Source organism: Lepidochelys olivacea (genome assembly GCF_965140295.1).
Source record: "Lepidochelys olivacea isolate rLepOli2 genome assembly, chromosome: 7".
Lineage (NCBI taxonomy): Eukaryota > Metazoa > Chordata > Testudines > Cheloniidae > Lepidochelys > Lepidochelys olivacea.
In genome coordinates this window covers 96,842,676-96,860,727 of record NC_140417.1, presented here as the reverse complement: position 1 = coordinate 96,860,727, position 18,052 = coordinate 96,842,676, and the positions used below count along the sequence as shown (strand labels likewise).

Below are 18,052 nucleotides of genomic sequence, written 5' to 3'. Positions count from 1 at the left end.
CAGTAAACCACCACACAATTGCTATTGAGAGTCGGGCTATTGAGATTTAATTTGCCGTATAGTGGTAAACTGGAATATTTCTTTATTCCAAAGAACACATGATATAAGCCCTGATCTGCAAACACTTATTCTCATGCTTAACTTCATGCAGGTAGGTAGCCCTACTGAAATCAGTAGGGCTAGTCATGTAAAGTTAAGTACAGGAACGGGAGCATATATAGGAAACCATTACGGTGGGTGTGATCGCACAGTCCAGAGGCTCAATGCTACCCATATCTTACCAAATTACACATTTTAAAAAGCTACTAGCATAGACTCCTCAAGGAACATTTCAGATCATGGTTAAATTTTTAAGAGAACACCTTAAAAAGCAGTCATGAATTTTGTGTCGCGAATTTGGGAGGAGGGAGTGAAATTAATCTACATATTATAAGGATGCTACAAATCCATATGAACGCTGCGTTAATATGTGAAATATAGATAGCAGATATGTAGAGATGTTTTAGGTAGTGCCCTGCAAAGCTGCGGATATCTGTGGACCATGTTTGCGGATCATGGATGGATGCGGACACAAATTTTGTATCCGTGCAAGTTTCTGGTTTTAGGGTTTTAGCACTGTAAGATTGTATGAGCGTTAGTGAATTATGACTGCACATTTTTTGTGCTGTCTGGATTTCTTTAACCACTGTTTATACTATCAGATTTGTTTCCATAGTCAACCACTAATGCAATAGATTTTCCAGGTGTTGAATTTCTTGGATACAGTTGATTGCATTTTTGAAGCTCTCTGCAGGGTTTCCTGTCATGACTGGAAAACCTTTAGGTCTGACGGTATTTGGACAGTCAAATTCATCTGTATACAAACAGAGAAAAGAATATGCTTTACTTAAGTGGATCAGTCTGGTTTAAAGGTTTGCCAGTGCTTGACAAATATAGTAAAAGAGCCAATCATATTGCTTTTCTGAAGTACTTACAGATCCATTAGTAATGCTTTGATTCCTGCTGCTTTTTGTCCTTTTCAGTTAATGAATGTGGCCCTGTGGCTGAGGGAGCTTGTTTCAAAAGCTGTGAACTATAACTTCCCCACTGTTAAGGAATCATACTAAGATCCTACACTGTATGCAAGACAGACAGTGAGCTAGGTTTTTTTGAAGATTTAATTCAAATGAACCAAAATCTGGGTTAGGACTAGAGTTCTGTATTCTGCTAGTGATGTGAATGTTCAGTTTCACTGCCTCGACTGTGGTGTTGCTTGAATAAACATGCTCTCAAATGTGTTTTAGTTAATTAAAGCAGATTTGCAATGATTTATGCAAGAATTCTCTGCCCTTGTTATTTTTAATGCGACCTAACAGTCTCTCATACCACCCAGAAGGAGTGTTGTGGAAAAGCATCCAGCAAGGATAGTGAGAGAACAATATACTTTTGTTCCAAAGAAAACACTATGTCTAGGTTTTAACCCTAGGGTTTTATTTTCCAATAAGTTTCAATTGAAGGTTTTGATTGTGTCTTTCACACCAAAAGATCCTTCTACAAACTCATGCGGTATTATAATGTCTCATTTTCATCTTAAATAGTATATGTGTAGTGAAATGGTTAAACATTCTGTGTACTTTTGGAGGCCCTTTCATTCAAATAACTTAAAATAATTTCAGGTTTCAGAATAGCAGCCGTGTTGGTCTGTATTCGCAAAAAGAAAAGGAGTACTAGTGGCACCTTAGAGACTAACCAATATATTTGAGCATAAGCTTTCGTGAGCTACAGCTCACTTCATCGAATGCATCCGATGAAGTGAGCTGTAGCTCACGAAAGCTAATGCTCAAATAAATTGGTTAGTCTCTAAGGTGCCACTAGTACTCCTTTTCTTTTTAAAATAATTTATAAACAATACTTAATCCTGACAAGATTCCACACCGTGCATCCCACAATTCGTCAGGCAGCATGGAGTAAACACTATGGAGTGCTGTGTTCCCGGTGGTCATTAATACAAACTGGCTGCTGCACATGCATTGGCAGTTGTATCGCAAGGCCTGGTTAATTACTAACTCACATCAGCCCACCACAACAGCACCCTGATGTTACCTGGAAGAAAATTGTTTAAATCCCCTTCTACAGTTGTATCGTGCAATGGGTCATGATACTTATGGAAGAGGTTCCCTTCCCAGCACTGTCAGACTGGGTTTTTGCCTTGGGCTCTCTGACACTGTCTCTATGTCAGGGCTTTGTGGGTCAAAGAGATCCTGCCTGTCCAGGTCAGTCTTTTCCTGCTCAGAGTTGTGTTCGGGGTGTTTTCGGTGGTGTCCAAAACATGCTAGGGTTTGGTGGTAGTCCCCTTCACAGACATGTGTTCCAGCTCCTCATGGTAGGCACAGACCACCTGAGCTCTACCAGAGATCCTGCTTTTGTCCCTGTTGTTTTTATAACACTGTTGGTGAGCCTTTCCTTTGTTACGGCACTGGTTTTTGCCCTGGGAGTGCCCCCTCACCTTCATGTGGCTTGGTTATCCTTATGCATATCTTGGTGACTGCTGATAAGATGTTACTGGACTGTATGTATGTGGCTGCTATGTAATCCATATGTTACTTTGGTTATGTGAACATGCCATGAGTTAGAATTGCAAAAGGGGCACACCTGGCTGTGCATCAGCATTTAAATGGGCAGGTGGCAACTGGTCAAGGTGACCCTAGGGAGTTGAGGGGCTCACAGATAGATAGAGAGGCCAACCCTGGTGTGGAGCAAAGCAGTGTGGGATGGCAGTGGGAGGACTGCCAGAGGCAGAACAATTGATTTAAAATACTTTTTAATGTACTTATCCTCACAACACTCCTGTGAGCTAGGGCAGTGCTATTATCCCCAATTTATGAATGAGGAACTAAGAGGCTAAGTGACTTGTCTGGGGTGACACGGGTAGTCTGTGGTGGAGTAGTGAATCTCAAGTGTGGATAAACCCCTAAATTGAGAACAGTGCCTCCTCTGATGTGTTTGAGATTTAGCTGTCTCAAGAAGGAATCATTAAGGTTGTGGAGTACTGGATTCTCCATACCTTACCTTGCTGTGACATAAGGTGATTCAGAAAAAGTTACATACTCTTGCTATTCAATGTAACATTAACTAGAGAGGGTTCAGACAGTGGCGCTCAGATCTAGATTAGCTCTAAGATTATGGTTTGGGTCTCAGGTGGAGATGTGGTGGACGGGATTTATGTGAAGCCATTCTTCAAATGCTCTTTGTTCTCCTCGGTGCTCCATTGCACATTTAAGCAGATGTGACAGATGACTTTCACTCACATTGCTTCTCCCCTGGGGAGCAGATGAGCACAGGAAAAAAAAGCTGAAGGGGACAGAGCTGCAGAGGGCTACTGCAGGGAAAGGAGTAAGCAACAGGAAGCAACATTTCTGTTCCTGAAATGAACCTTCTTCCTCTTGGAAAGAAGCTGTCCCTCCTCACCTGCACTGATGGCAAGGAGCTTTTTAAGGCTTTTCTGCACTCCCTCAGCCTGAAGTACAGCCTCAGGAGCATGCGCAGAGCTATGGAAGCACATGCAATGCCAGTCTTTCACAAATATTCTCCTTTTAGCCCTTGAACAACCAGGAATTCAATACCCTCACTTCCCAGAGCTCTCAAAGCGGAGAGGAGGAGAACTGGGCTGAGCAAGGGAGGGTTCAAGTCACATAATTTTCCCGAGTGCAGTGTTGCCACAATTTCCATATGAGTCACAGGCTATTTGATGTTTAAAGCCCCAGCACCTGGAGGCATGGGATTAGGTGAGAATTTCTCTTTTTTAAATTTTTTTAAAAGAAGTAAGTCTCTAGCTTCATGGTTGCGGAGAAAAGCTTGAGAACTTGAGCCAAGAGCACACAAAAGACTCAAACAGAAGGCAAATAAAAAGATGCCTAAATGTATAATTAACCCTCCCTCTCCCCCATTTTAAGCCAATCTTGTAAATTTGTGTCTGACTCATGGCTTTTGAATGTTTGGCATTGGCCATATTGCTAGTGAAAAAATCATTTTGTCAAGAAAGGGGAGTTTGGTAAAAGAATAGGGAGGTACTAAAGGTGGAGTGAGGACTGGGAGAGTAAGAATATAGATAACTACATAATTTAGCTCGTAAAATGCTTTCTTAGATTGTGAACTCCTCAGGGAGGAGTACTGACGCTTACTTGTTTAGGAAATGTTTTACACACTTATGATAGTCTAATAGACATTGCTGTTAGAAAAATATTTCTTGAAATTGTTTGTTTTCCTTCTGCTCAAACTCATCTTGGTAGACACCATGATTTACCTTGTTTGTAAATTGCCATACAGAAAAAAAGTGATGTGTATATAAAAAATACTCCCAATTCTCCTTAGAACACCTCAAACACAAGTTCCCTCTCTGTCCTGTTCAGTCATCAATATCTGTAGGTGGCTAGCATATCCTATTTATTCATTTAGATAAGCTGTCAATACTTCATTCTTTCTTTGTAAGTCAATCTGTCTGGATCTTTAATCATTTTGTTATAGTTTTCTAAATTTCCTCCCAACTGGTTAAGGTTAATATCCTTCTGGTATTCAGCTACCCAAACTATGTGCACTATTTTAGTTTTGGTATCATCAGCATCTTTAAAGAATGGGACTGTTATTGTCCTCATCCATGACAATGATGTTTATCTCTGCATCTGTAGCCCACAATTGCAATGGCTTTTTTACCCCCTGCTATTTTGTGTTGCAAGTTCTAGTCTAAGTTGTTATACTACAACAGTCAAATGAATTATGCATACTGTGGAGATAAACATTATATGTTGTTGACTTGGAAGAAGCATTATAAACCTTTAAAATAATCTGTCATTTATACCACAGCATCTCAATGTAAATGTCCCCCATCCCACTTTATGCCAATTCAGCAAAGATATTTTTAAATCTCACTCTCACGACCCACACTTTTTCCAACTGCTGTTTTATGGGGTGCCTGGTCCCGCTCCCCTTCTCTCTGCCTAACACTCCTGTCTCTGCAGTTCCAATGCAAAGAGAAGAAACAACCTAGAACATGACATATCCAGTCCATTATTAGTCTACCTAAGAAAGATTCATTGATATGTATTGCTGTAATTTCTAATAAAATATGAGGGCAACCACTCTATCCTGGAATTGAAATAGTTTTGTCAGCTTGTCATGAACAAGATTTGAAATGGAATTGTTTCAGATCGTAACCTAAGCAGTGAGCCTACAGAAAGGAGTAATGTCAAGTGGACTTGCTGCATTCTCATATCTGTGTACAACACCAATACATAGTAACATAAGAAATGCTTGTGACACTCATTGTCTAATGACAGAACTGACTTCCTATTAGCTTTCTAACCTGGGAGGGAGTGATTTTAAAAATTATTAGGGGGTTGTGGTGGTAATCAGCTGAACATGAGCTCCTGGAATGATGCAGTGGCCAAAAGAGCTAATGTGATCTTTGGATGCATAAACAGGGGAATCTTGAGAAGGAGTTAGAGGGGTTATTTTATGTCTCTATTTGGCACTGGTGTGACCACTGCTGGAGTACTGTGTCCAGTTCCAGTGCCCATAATTCAAGAAGGATGCTGATAAATTGGAGAAGATTCAGAAAAGAGTTGTGAGAATGTTTAAAGGATAGAAAAAATACCTGATAGATTGAGCTCTTTGAGTTTATCACTATTTAGCTTTGCAAACAGAAGGAAGGGGGTGACTTGATTACTTTCCCTGAGCATCGACACAGGGAAGAAATATTTAATAATGGGCTCTTCAGTCTAGCAGAGAAAGGTATAACATGATCCAGTGGCTGGAAGCTCAAGCTAGACAAATTCAGACTGAAACTATGGTGTACATTTTTAATAGCGTAATTAACCACTAGAATCATTTACCAAAGGTTGTAGTGGATTTGCCATCACTGACCATTTTAAAATCAAGATTGGATATTTTTCTAAAGATATGCTCTAGGAATTAAATTGGGGAAATTCTATGGCCTGCATTATACAGGATCCCATCTGGCCTTGGAATCTATGAATCTATAAGGGATGTCTAGGCCTGTAAATTACCCTTATTCCATCAGAAAGTTGAAGGATGGTGATATGTTGGGGTCACAGTCAGGTGGCACATAATCAGGATTTGTTGCTGAATTTGGTCCACTGGTTAGATGATTAACTTGTCGGGGCCAGGTACTGACAGGGAGTGTGACATGAACACTGATCCTGGCTTTGACCACTGTCATAAAGGGAAGGGTAAACACCTTTAGAATCCCTCCTGGCCAGAGAAGGGATACCTGTAAAGGGTTAAGAAGTTAGGATAACCTCGCTGGCACCTGACCAAAATGACCAATGAGCAGACAAGATACTTTCAAAGCTTGGCGGGCGGGCGGGGGGGTGGGGGACAAAGGGTCTCTCTGTCTGTATGATGCTTTTGCTGGGAACAGAAAAGGAATGGAGTCTTAGAACTTAGTAAGTAATCTAGCTAGATATGCGTTAGATTCTGTTTTCTTTAAATGGCTGAGAAAATAAGCTGTGCTGAATGGAATGGATATTCCTGTTTTTGTGTCTTTTTGTAACTTAAAGTTTTGCCTAGAGGGATTCTCTGTGTTTTGAATCTGATTACCCTGTAAGGTATTTACCATCCTGATTTTACAGAGGTGATTCTTTTACTTTTTTTCTTCAATTAAAATTCTTCTTTTAAGAACCTGATTGCTTTTTCATTGTTCTTAAGATCTAAGGGTTTGGGTCTAAGGGTTTGTTCACCTATGCAAATTGATGAGGATTTTTATCAAGCCTTCACCAGGAAAGGGGGTGTAGGGTTTCGGAGGATTTTGGGGGGAAAGATGTTTTCAACCGGGCTGTTTCCCGGTTATATATTTGTTAGATGCTTGGTGGTGACAGCAATAAAGTCCAAGGGCAAAAGGTAAAATAGTTTGTACCTTGGGGAAGTTTTAACCTAAGCTGGTAAAAATAAGCTTAGGAGGTTTTCATGCAGGTCCCCACATCTGCACCCTAGAGTTCAGAGTGGGGAAGGAACCTTGACAATCACCTTTTATGAAAAACGGTTTTCAACGAAATCTAAAGACAGGAGCTGTCGTCTTGGATTTAACTGCTGCCTATGACACAGTTTGATACAGAGGCCTTTTGTTTAAACTCTCTCGCATTGCCCTGCATTGGGTGGTCAAAATGGTAGAGCTCTTTCTCCAAAACAGGCAGTTTAGAGCTGTAGCTCTTGGAAGTGTCATATCAACGGCCTTCCTCAAGGCTCAGTTCGTTCACTGATTACTGTTCAGTGTGTACCTCAAAGACCTGCTAGCTACACTCTCTCTCAAGTTTATCTATGCCGACGACATCTGCTGCAGCTACCAAGCTCAGTCCTTCTCAGAAATTAAGGCCTTGAATTAAGGCCTTATGGATCTCATGGCAGACTATTATTGTTGATGGCGTCTGCAGCTGACCTTTTCCATGATAGTTCCTAGTGTATTTCATCTGCATAATGCAAATACAAGCCATGAGTTAAACATTTTCCTCAGTGGCCAACACCTTCAGCATGATCCAAATCTGGTTTACCTCAATGTGACATTGGATAGGTCATTAATGTATTGTATGTATTAATGTATGTCAACACACTGAACAACTTCCTCATAAAATTGGCTGGTTCAACCTGGGGTGTGAGTGCCTGGACACTTAGAATATCAGCCCTTGCACTCTGCTATTCAACAGCAGATTATTATGCTTCTGTCTTCTGTCTGCGTTGCTCATCTCACACAAGGCTGGTCAATGTAGAGCTTAACAAAGCTATGAGTATTGTTACTATGACTTTAGCCATGGCAATGGAGTTGTTTGTAGTGATACTTAATAACATAACACCACCCCACATTCACTGTAAGAAGGCCTCTGTCGTGCTGCTGGCCAAGATCTGTGAGAATAGCAACCTGCCTTTGTATGCAGAACTCTTCAACCACCGACCAGTTTGCCTGTTTTCTAGATGCCTTTTATGGTCATTTATGGCACCACAAGATGTGACGGTGGAATCTGCTTGACACAGTGAGTGATCAGTGATGACAGTCATTGATCACTCTTTCGTCATCTGTCCATCAAGTTTTGATCTACCAAGGCCCCTGTGGTCATCTCTGAACCGATTTTGAACAGGACAGGGCAGCTGTGCGGCCAGTCTCTTTAAATGGGGTTTTTCTAATGACCTGTGATGCAAGTGCTGTCAGCTTCAGACTATGTAGCATATCTTTGAGTGCCCATTGACTTATTTTGATGGTGGGCTAGTGGCTCTCCACCTGGCTTATGATGATGCCATCAAATGACTGAGCTCAATGTGCATATGTTGATATACTGGATATTCCACCGGAATGAACTGTTGCCTTGAAAGCCCGTGTTTTCTGAGTGTCAGGGTTATTCCACTCATTTTGTAGTTGCTACTTTGTTAGAGTCAGAGACTCTCAGTTAAAGAGATGGAAAGGTACAGTCTGATCTCTCTACTCCTTCACCAAATTCTATCAGACTAACACCTTTGCCTCAGCATGGGTCTTTGTATCAGAGTGCTGAGAACAGTTGTCTCTGAGTGAAGGACTACCTGACAAATTCCTCTATACTTCCATAGCACAAAATCTATGCAGATACTAAATCTTTACCCGCAAATAAAATTCCATTATCTCAAGATCTACCACTATCAAAGACTCTCCATGATCTTGTCACTCATTTTATTTTCTTTAACCTACCATTGGTTATTGATTTAATGTTTAGGCTCTTATACTGCCAGACCAAGGACTATTTTAAAACTGGAGTTTTATTGAACTTAGTATCCAAAAAACTAGCACAGCTTATGCAAACTCCTGCTGCGTCTGTCCAGAGCAAGCACCAAAAACCTCTACTCCTGCAACCACACACTGCTCCCCAGAGCTGTCTCCTTTGGCCTCCTCATTAGACCTCCACTCTTTAAAGGGACAGGGTGCAGGTAGATATAACCCTGGCATTCCATTATGAGTGCTAGAGCTACTCTTTATATTTTGACCTTATGATTTAGGGGTGTTTTTATATTAATATAATTGATATGAGTACCCATCATAACTTCCCATCTTCCTAATTGTGGTGGAATCTTTGTCTGGGTAAAACATTTAAAAGTCCTATTCCATATCAAGAGACCTAAAATCCTTAGTACTAAAATATCTGATTGGTTTAGTGTTTCAGATAGTATGTGTCTGTCGCTGACCAACGAATGCTGGATCAATACACATGAATATTACTTACAGGTAACTTTTGGGAAAAAAAGTTGGAAAGCTGGAAAGTATCTTTTTTGGATGTAGAGGGTAAATGCGGATAGGGCGACAGAGCAAATTTGCCAGGAAACTATTTAGAAAAAGCAAAACATTTAAACACAAACTCTTTTGGAAGTGGCACTTGAAGAAATAAAAGGTTCTAAATGTTAGTCTCATTTGAATAAAAAATTCAAAATGTGAGGCTCCTAGCACACAGCTGGAACCTGATAATTACTTTAATATAGCAAGTAGGCAGCTTTTTTAGCAATATGTGTTTTATCACTGAAATCAACTAACACATCTGAAAAAATAGGACAAGTGAAAATGCTGAGAACAGTAGATAGTAAGTGTGAAATATTTAACATGTAGTGTTCTCCTGTGGTTTATAAGGAGGAAAAAAACCCCCCTCAAGTTTAAGGTTAATGTTCTCTTATCAAAATAATCCCAAGTGCATCAGTTTCTGATGTTATAAAAACACAGCATATGTTACAACTGCCGATTATAATTAAGTAAGTAGGTACATAAAAACAAGAATCCAATAGATAACTACATTAAAAAAAGATGCTTCTTTGTGTTTTTTATTTTTCTATATCACTTCTAGACCCTGTCTCTATTTACAAACATAATACTGCATTTGGCTAGAAGCAGGCTAGAAGCATATTTACAAAAAAACCAAAGGGAGTGCAGAAAATATAGCATGAATAGCATTCTTCTACTCACACGTGGTACATCTTCCATTCTTTCAGGTGCTTTGGTAAAGAAAAGAATGTACTGCGGTTTTCAGAAGAAATTGAACTTTTAGTGGAGACATCAGGCCAGGCTTCTGTTACATGGAAGGGCTTATTTTTTAACCTTTTTCATTTAAAAGTCCTCTTCCATATCAAGATACTCAACAATGTGGCCACATGACTCTCTTTCCTATCCCCACAGTGAATATCCTTAGAAAAGAAGACTGAGTTAAGTATGTAATATCTAGCAATATTCTACAATACAATATAATGTAACTTAAATTTTGCCAGTGCTGAAGTTCATACTATTTTACTATTCATACTATATACTGTTCATACTAGAACAGTCTAGCTAGGCTTTGATTATAAGGAAACCATTTTCATCTGCCCTATCTGAATGTTACTCTTTTCTGAAGCCATGACTTATTAATATTCCACCCAGAAAAGTTTTTGCATTTTTGGCTTGAATTGCATATTTTAACTATACCTAATTAAGTAAGCATTTGCTGTCTTTACATTATCATGTTTATAAAACCTTCTTGGCAGTTGACATATACAAGATGAGGCACTAAAGAAAAATTAACTGTTGGAAATGTAGTCACTGTGAAGGTCTGAATACAGTTTAAGGTTAAATTTAGAAACGCAAAATTAATTAGTTCTAATTTTTAAACTTTTTTGGGGGGGTTCACATTGGTTACATGAATGATCTTTTAAAAATGAAAAATTTTGAAGACTAAAAGAATCATGTTTAAGAGAAAATAAAACAGGCAAACATAGTGACTGGATGTGCCCACATTGCTCAATGTTTAACTTAAACCAACCATGTTTTATTAGCATCATGAAAATATTTTTCTTCACTACGTTCCCACTCCAAGGAGATTGCCTTATGCAGATAATTTAATATTGGATTGTATCTATGCTATTAGGACAAACCAGAAGCAAATCCAGGTGGTGGACAATATGAAGCACACATTATATTGACAAATGGAGCTATCAGCAGTTAAATCTTGTCTATATCCAGAATATAATTATTAGAAAACTGGAAAAAAACAAATGATATATACATATAAAGGCAAATATCTGAAGACAGGAATGAATGTATTATACCTAAGTGAGATGGTAGTTCCAAGGTACACAGATCTTTGTAAATCTGGGTCATACTGAACAGTCCAAGTGTAATATTTATACTCTCTGCCACTACAATATACCTCAAAATACGATCTCTTCATAACACAATATATAGCCAAATGACACAATATATAGTACAAAGTAGAATTTCACGTTTTGAGCCTCCAAAACCAAGCCAATTTTAACTTGGGGGGCTTCATTTTCCATGGGGTAATTCAAACTCTGCCTGGTCTCAGACGTTTAGATCAATAAAAGGGAAGGAAAGAACTAAAAAAACACCAAAAAACCCCCCAAAACCTAAAAGAGCAGAAAAATTCTACAGTATGTGGGTCAAATATTCAGTTTAAATGCTCAATTTTAAAATTATTCAACCAATATGCATCAAATATGGCTACCTTAGATGTTCAGGAAATTATAAAACAAAATCAGAACGAACACTAGCCCTATTTTGACTTTGACCTTTATGACCTTATATTTATCCCACAATCCCATAACAGAGCACATGCTTGATCTGTGGTGTTTATTTGCTAATGTTGCTTAGGTTATGTTTAAGACTTCGTGTTATACTGTGGAAGAGATTTAATGTGTTGTGCGTAGTATGTTTCCTGACCTGATGGAGATCTTGTGACTGTCAGTGGAAGTGTTCTCTGAGGATGTAAGGGTACAGATAAGGGTTGTTGCATACCTAAGGACTTCCTTGCTTTTAAGGATTTGAGTTTGTGGGGGGGCAAGTGTCACAGTTAACCAGCCTTAATTCCTTTTAAACTAACTTCTTGTTTATGGAATCTATATAAATGAGAGATGCACTGCACTGATGCATATTTCTGATGTGTTCCTTATTTTGAGGAATGTCACTCAATATAGTCCTAAAGTTATACACTGGTCACAAATCGGGTGTCCCTTCATTTTTATTGTTGAAAATTATTTACATTAGTCTATAAAAAATCATGAAACTCATCAAGAGTTATTTACACAACAGGATTGAGTTCCACAGCATATTAAGTTTTCCTGCGTGGATAATTATTTTTGTGTCCCTCATTCTGGGAGTTTGTTACACACTGTGTTCCACATTTGGGCCTTGGCAGGTTGAGAGGTTATGTCTATGCAATATATGGTGGTGTGCAACATCTAAATGTTTTATATTAATATTTTATTGATTCACCCCTTGGAAAAATCAGGGATGGGGTGAAGGGTGGGGGGAAGGTAAAGGAATGGAAAGGGAGGGAAAGGAAAGGAAGAAAGGGGGGTAGGGAGGGGAAAGGAGAGTGACATCTTGGTGTCCATCCACTAGGCATCGATCAAAAATTTCTAAAAAGTCAGACCAAATCTTTTCTAATTTGTCTGCGGTCCCTCTTCTCCGAAATTTTACCCACTCTTTAGCTGCCAGCTCAGCCAAGTCACTGTACCAAGCTCCTGCCCCTGGAAGCAGTCTGCTCTTCAGTCTAAGCAATATGAGTTGTTTGGCTACAAGCACTGGGACAGAGAACCAAGCTTTCCATAAATTGGAGGGTTTGCAAGGTGATGGGATAGATTCCAAAACACAGTTCTTGACATAATTTTTAAGGAAGTATTCATTATCCTATTAATTGTCCTGCTTGCTTCTAGGCAAAAAGATTGTATCCTGGGACAATCCCAACATATGTGAGCCAGTATGGCTCTGAGACACCGATATCTCCAGCAGCAGTTTGTTCTGGCAAGACCTCTGCACTGTTGAAATAAGCGTTCATTATATTTTAATTATGGTAGGAAATACTAGGAGATAGATAAATTAGCATCTGATAGGTTTAAAACAACCTGCTATATGAAAGGAAAAAAGAAAATCTTTGATAAACGTGGAAAGGTTTTGTTCTGCTGCTTTTAGAAAAGTAGGTTTGAATTTCCTGCAAAACCCAGAACTGTGTGGGGAGGTACTTCCCTCTAACTCCAGTTCAGTGTGATAGGGAGCAGGTTATTTCTGTTAGGTGTATGAATCTGACATATACTAGTCATTGACAATGGGGAGATGGGGGAAGAGTTCATCACTGTTTGTAGCGGGTCCCAAGTAATTCCACTATTGTCCTGTGGCCTGGAGGAAGAGGTTTCTTCATTTCCCCCCACCCTCACCCACACACCCAGCTTGTTGACTTATGCAAGCATAAAAATTAACGTTCACCAGCTGTTCATCAAATGTGTGCTGTGCAGATGTCTATTAATTTCACAGTTTTCACACGGCACCACGCTGCACTTGTTGACTTACTTGCTTGTTAAACAGGAGAATGTTGGAGACGTAACTTTCTACTTGTGAAAATGATTATCTTTATTTTATTTACTGCTAAAAAAGAAAATGCAAATGAAGCAGAGAATTTTGTGATTGGTATTTTACAGCGACATCATTTACTGTAATTACATGTTCTTAATCAGCGAAATTATCATGATCTGTTAACCAGATTCTTTTATGACTTTTTGCAGAATTCTGAGTAACAACAAGATCTTGTGGTTAAAGAATGGCTCTTTCTTTGGACTGAGATCCCTGGAGAGACTGTGAGTAACTGATCAGCCTCTGTTCACTTTCCGTTCAAAAATGTTTCTCATATTTGAAATGTAAAACAAACAGATAATAAAATTCAGAAGTTCTTGGATGTATATCAGAACGGGCTTTCTGGGCAATCATCAAGTTAATAAACAAGAGAAATGAGTGAACTGGGATCGAGATGAAAAACGCAGGAAAGCACTACCATTAATTTGGAACTAAAATAAACATGAAGTGAAAGGCTTGTATTGCACTGCATACCCAATCAAAGTGAAGACTGGCATATGTAATGGTAATGTACCTGATATATAGCCTGGATTATTTAACTTTCTAGTTCCCAACACTTCCTTCTATTTTGAATAATTTCCTGTGCAAAGACATTGGGCAGCATTTATTTCTTGAGTGGGACATGAAATTGGTAAAGCTCCATTACAGAGTATTTGTAACTCACAGATTTTTAAAAAGAAAGATGCACTGCTTACTGTGTGTTATTTATTCAGGAGTACCCAAATGAGTTTAGAAAAAGAATCTAAGAACCTCCTGTGAATAAATCAGCAATAAAATAGTTCTTCTCTGAGTGCTGGTCTCTGTGTATGCCGTTGTGGGGAATGCATGTGCACTATGAGCCTGAGATCAGAATTTTTTAGCAGTGTCTATTGGCTGTGTCTTTGCCATTTGCCCCTTTGCTCTCCAAGCAAAGGGCATAAGGGGCAGTGTGGACTGCTCCAGTTCCATGTTACCGCTGCATGATCTGAGATGGAACTTCTCCAGTGTTCCCAAAGCTTCTCCTTTTTGAACCAGTAAATATTGTAAATATATCATTTTAATCACTTAAATAGTTTCCATTAGTTTAGTATAGTATTAGTGTTAGTTACAGTAGAACCTCAGAGTTACGGACACCTTGGGAATGGAGGTTGTCCGTAACTCTGAAATGTTTGTAACTCTGAACGAAGTACCGTTCGGGCTTCAGATCCAGCAGCTGACACTCCAGGGTAGGCTTCAGCAATAGCTGAGCTCCCTCCTCAGCACTGGCAGCTTCCTTGCAGGCAGCTTCTTTCCCTGGGTCAGACCGAGTTTGCCAACTTCCCCCCTCCCCCCCGTGTGTGAGAGAGAGAGAGAAAACAGCACCTCCCTCTCCCAGTTGGCAGAGGGGGGTGAAAACAGTGTGTCTCCCTCCCAATGTGTGTGGGGGGGTGAGGGGTGAAAACGGTGCACATTGTGTCTGCCGTGGGAATGGGGTGGGGGCAGACAACCCAGATGTGCCTACATTTAAGATGCAATACAGTCACAGTACAGTGTTTGCTTTTTTGTTGTTGCCTCTGCTGCTGCTTAACTGAATACTTCCAGTTTCACATGGTGTCTGCTTGACTGGTCAGTCCGTAACTCTGGTGTTTATATCTGGAGAAGCCCACGTTGTCTCCAGGTGCAACACCTACCACTCCTTTCCCAGCTGAACTAAACAGGCATGGGAAGACAGACTCAAGAAATGCTTTATGGAATGTCTCTAAGGCCACAGTCTGACCCAGATTGATCAGAGTCCCCCTCCCCCGCATACACCAAGAAGCATGCCGCCAAGTTTGGTATAGGGTATGGAAGGAAAGCTGATATAGTTAGATCATCCTGGAAGTCTCCTGCAGATGCAGCTGACACAGCATCATGAGCCATGGCTTTAACAATAGCTATGCACAGAGCATCATGGCTTCATTCTTCGAGATTTCCTCATGATGTACAATCCAGGAAGAAGGACCTGCCCTTTGACTGGAATAATCTCTTCAGCAAAAGCCAGATGAAGTCTCTGCATTCACTAAAAGACTCAAGAAGATCCTTCTGGTCACTTGGAATTGGCCTGAAGGGTAAGTGCCACAAAACCATATCCTATAGACCTCATAAAGTGCTCCAGCCCTTCTACCATCAAAAGGCTTATGAGTGTCCATGGAAGAGGCAGATGATACACTGTAGTAAACAAACGGCTCTTCCAGCAACACCTTTCCAGCCTCAACCCCAGATCAAGAAATACTTTTGGGAGCCGTGATCAACAGATGGAATTCATAGATTCATAGATTCATAGATATTTAGGTCAGAAGGGACCATTATGATCATCTAGTCTGACCTCCTGCACAATGCAGGCCACAGAATTTCACCCACCACTCCTAAAAAAGACCTCACACCTATATCTGTGCTATTGAAGTCCTCAAATTGTAGTTTGAAGACCTCAAGGAGCAGAGAATCCTCCAGCAAGTGACCCGTGCCCCATGCTACAGAGGAAGGCGAAAAACCTCCAGGGCCTTCCAATCTGCCCTGGAGGAAAATTCCTTCCCGACCCCAAATATGGCGATCAGCTAAACCCTGAGCATATGGGCAAGATTCATCAGCCAGATACTACAGAAAATTCTTTCCCGGGTAACTTGGATCTTACCCCATCTAAAAACCCATCACAGGCCATTAGGCCTATTTACCATGAATATTTAATTACCAAAACCATGTTATCCCATCATACCATCTCCTCCATAAACTTATCGAGTTTAATCTTAAAGCAAGATAGATCTTTTGTCCCCACTACTTTCCTCGGAAGGCTATTCCAAAACTTCACTCCTCTGATGGTTAGAAACCTTCGTCTAATTTCTAATCTAAATTTCCTAGTGGCCAGTTTATATCCATTTGTTCTTGTGTCCACATTGGTACTGAGTTTAAATAATTCCTCTCCCTCTCTAGTATTTATCCCTCTGATATATTTATAGAGAGCAATCATATCTCCCCTCAACCTTCTTTTAGTTAGGGTAAACAAGCCAAGCTCCCTGAGTCTCCTTTCATAAGACAAGTTTTCCATTCCTCGGATCATCCTAGTAGCCCTTCTCTGTACCTGTTCCAGTTTGAATTCATCCTTCTTAAACATGGGAGACCAGAACTGCACACAGTATTCCAGGTGAGGTCTCACCAGTGCCTTATATAACGGTACTAAAACCTCCTTATCCCTACTGGAAATACCTCTCCTGATGCATCCCAAGACGACATTAGCTTTTTTCACAGCCATATCACATTGGCAGCTCATAGTCATCCTATGATCAACCAATACTCCAAGGTCCTTTTCCTCCTCCGTTACTTCTAGTTGATGCGTCCCTAGCTTATAACTAAAATTCTTGTTATTAATCCCTAAATGCATGACCTTACACTTCTCACTATTAAATTTCATCCTATTCCTATTACTCCAGTTTACAAGGTCATCCAGATCCTCCTGTAGGGTATCCCTGTCCTTCTCTAAATTAGCAATACCTCCCAGCTTTGTATCATCCGCAAACTTTATTAGCACACTCCCACTTTTTGTGCCCAGATCAGTAATAAAAAGATTAAATAAGATTGGTCCCAAAACTGATCCTTGAGGAACTCCACTGGTAACCTCCCTCCAACTTGACAGTTCACCTTTCAGTAGGACCCGTTGTAGTCTCCCCTTTAACCAATTCCCTATCCACCTTTCAATTTTCCTATTGATGCCCATCTTATCCAATTTAACTAATAATTCCCCATGTGGCACAGTATCAAACGCCTTACTAAAATCTAAGTAAATTAGATCCACTGCGTTTCCTTTATCTAAAAAATCTGTTACTCTCTCAAAGAAGGAGATCAGGTTGGTTTGGCACGATCTACCTTTTGTAAAACCATGTTGTATTTTGTCCCATTTACCATTGACTTCAATGTCCTTAACTACCTTCTCCTTCAAAATTTTTTCCAAGACCTTGCATACTACAGATGTCAAACTAACAGGCCTATAATTACTTGGATCACTTTTTTTCCCTTTCTTAAAAATAGGAACTATGTTAGCAATTCTCCAATCATACGGTACAACCCCTGAGTTTACAGATTCATTAAAAATTCTTGCTAATGGGCTTGCAATTTCTTGTGCCAATTCTTTTAATATTCTTGGATGAAGATTATCTGGGCCCCCCGATTTAGTCCCATTAAGCTGTTTGAGTTTCGCTTCTACCTCAGATATGGTGATGTCTACCTCCATATCCTCATTCCCATTTATCATGCTACCATTATCCCTAAGATCCTCTTTAGTCTTATTAAAGACTGAGGCAAAGTATTTGTTTAGATATTGGGCCATGCCTAGATTATCCTTGACCTCCACTCCATCCTCAGTTTTTAGCGGTCCCACTTCTTCTTTCTTTGTTTTCTTCCTATTTATATGACTATAGAACCTTTTACTATTGGTTTTAATTCCCTTTTCAAGGTCCAACTCTACTTGACTTTTAGCCTGTCTCACTTTATCCCTACATATTCTGACCTCAATAAGGTAGCTTTCCTTACTGATCCCTCCCCTCTTCCACTCCCTATATGCTTTCTGCTTTTTCTTAATTACCTCTCTAAGATGCTTGCTCATCCAGCTTGGTCTACAACTCCTGCCTATGAATTTTTTCCCCTTTCTTGGGATGCAGGCTTCCGATAGCT

At 39.9% G+C, this 18,052-nt stretch overlaps 1 protein-coding gene across 1 annotated transcript in view; it reads left to right on the top strand.

Moving 5' to 3' along the window:
• Positions 1 to 18,052, top strand: part of ADGRA1 (adhesion G protein-coupled receptor A1) — a 464,598-nt gene that overhangs the window by 57,646 nt on the left and 388,900 nt on the right. Inside the window, exon 2 of the mRNA XM_084634535.1 lies at positions 13,546 to 13,617. Coding sequence (XP_084490661.1) covers positions 13,546 to 13,617 — 72 coding nt within the window. The remainder of the gene's footprint in view (positions 1 to 13,545; positions 13,618 to 18,052) is intronic.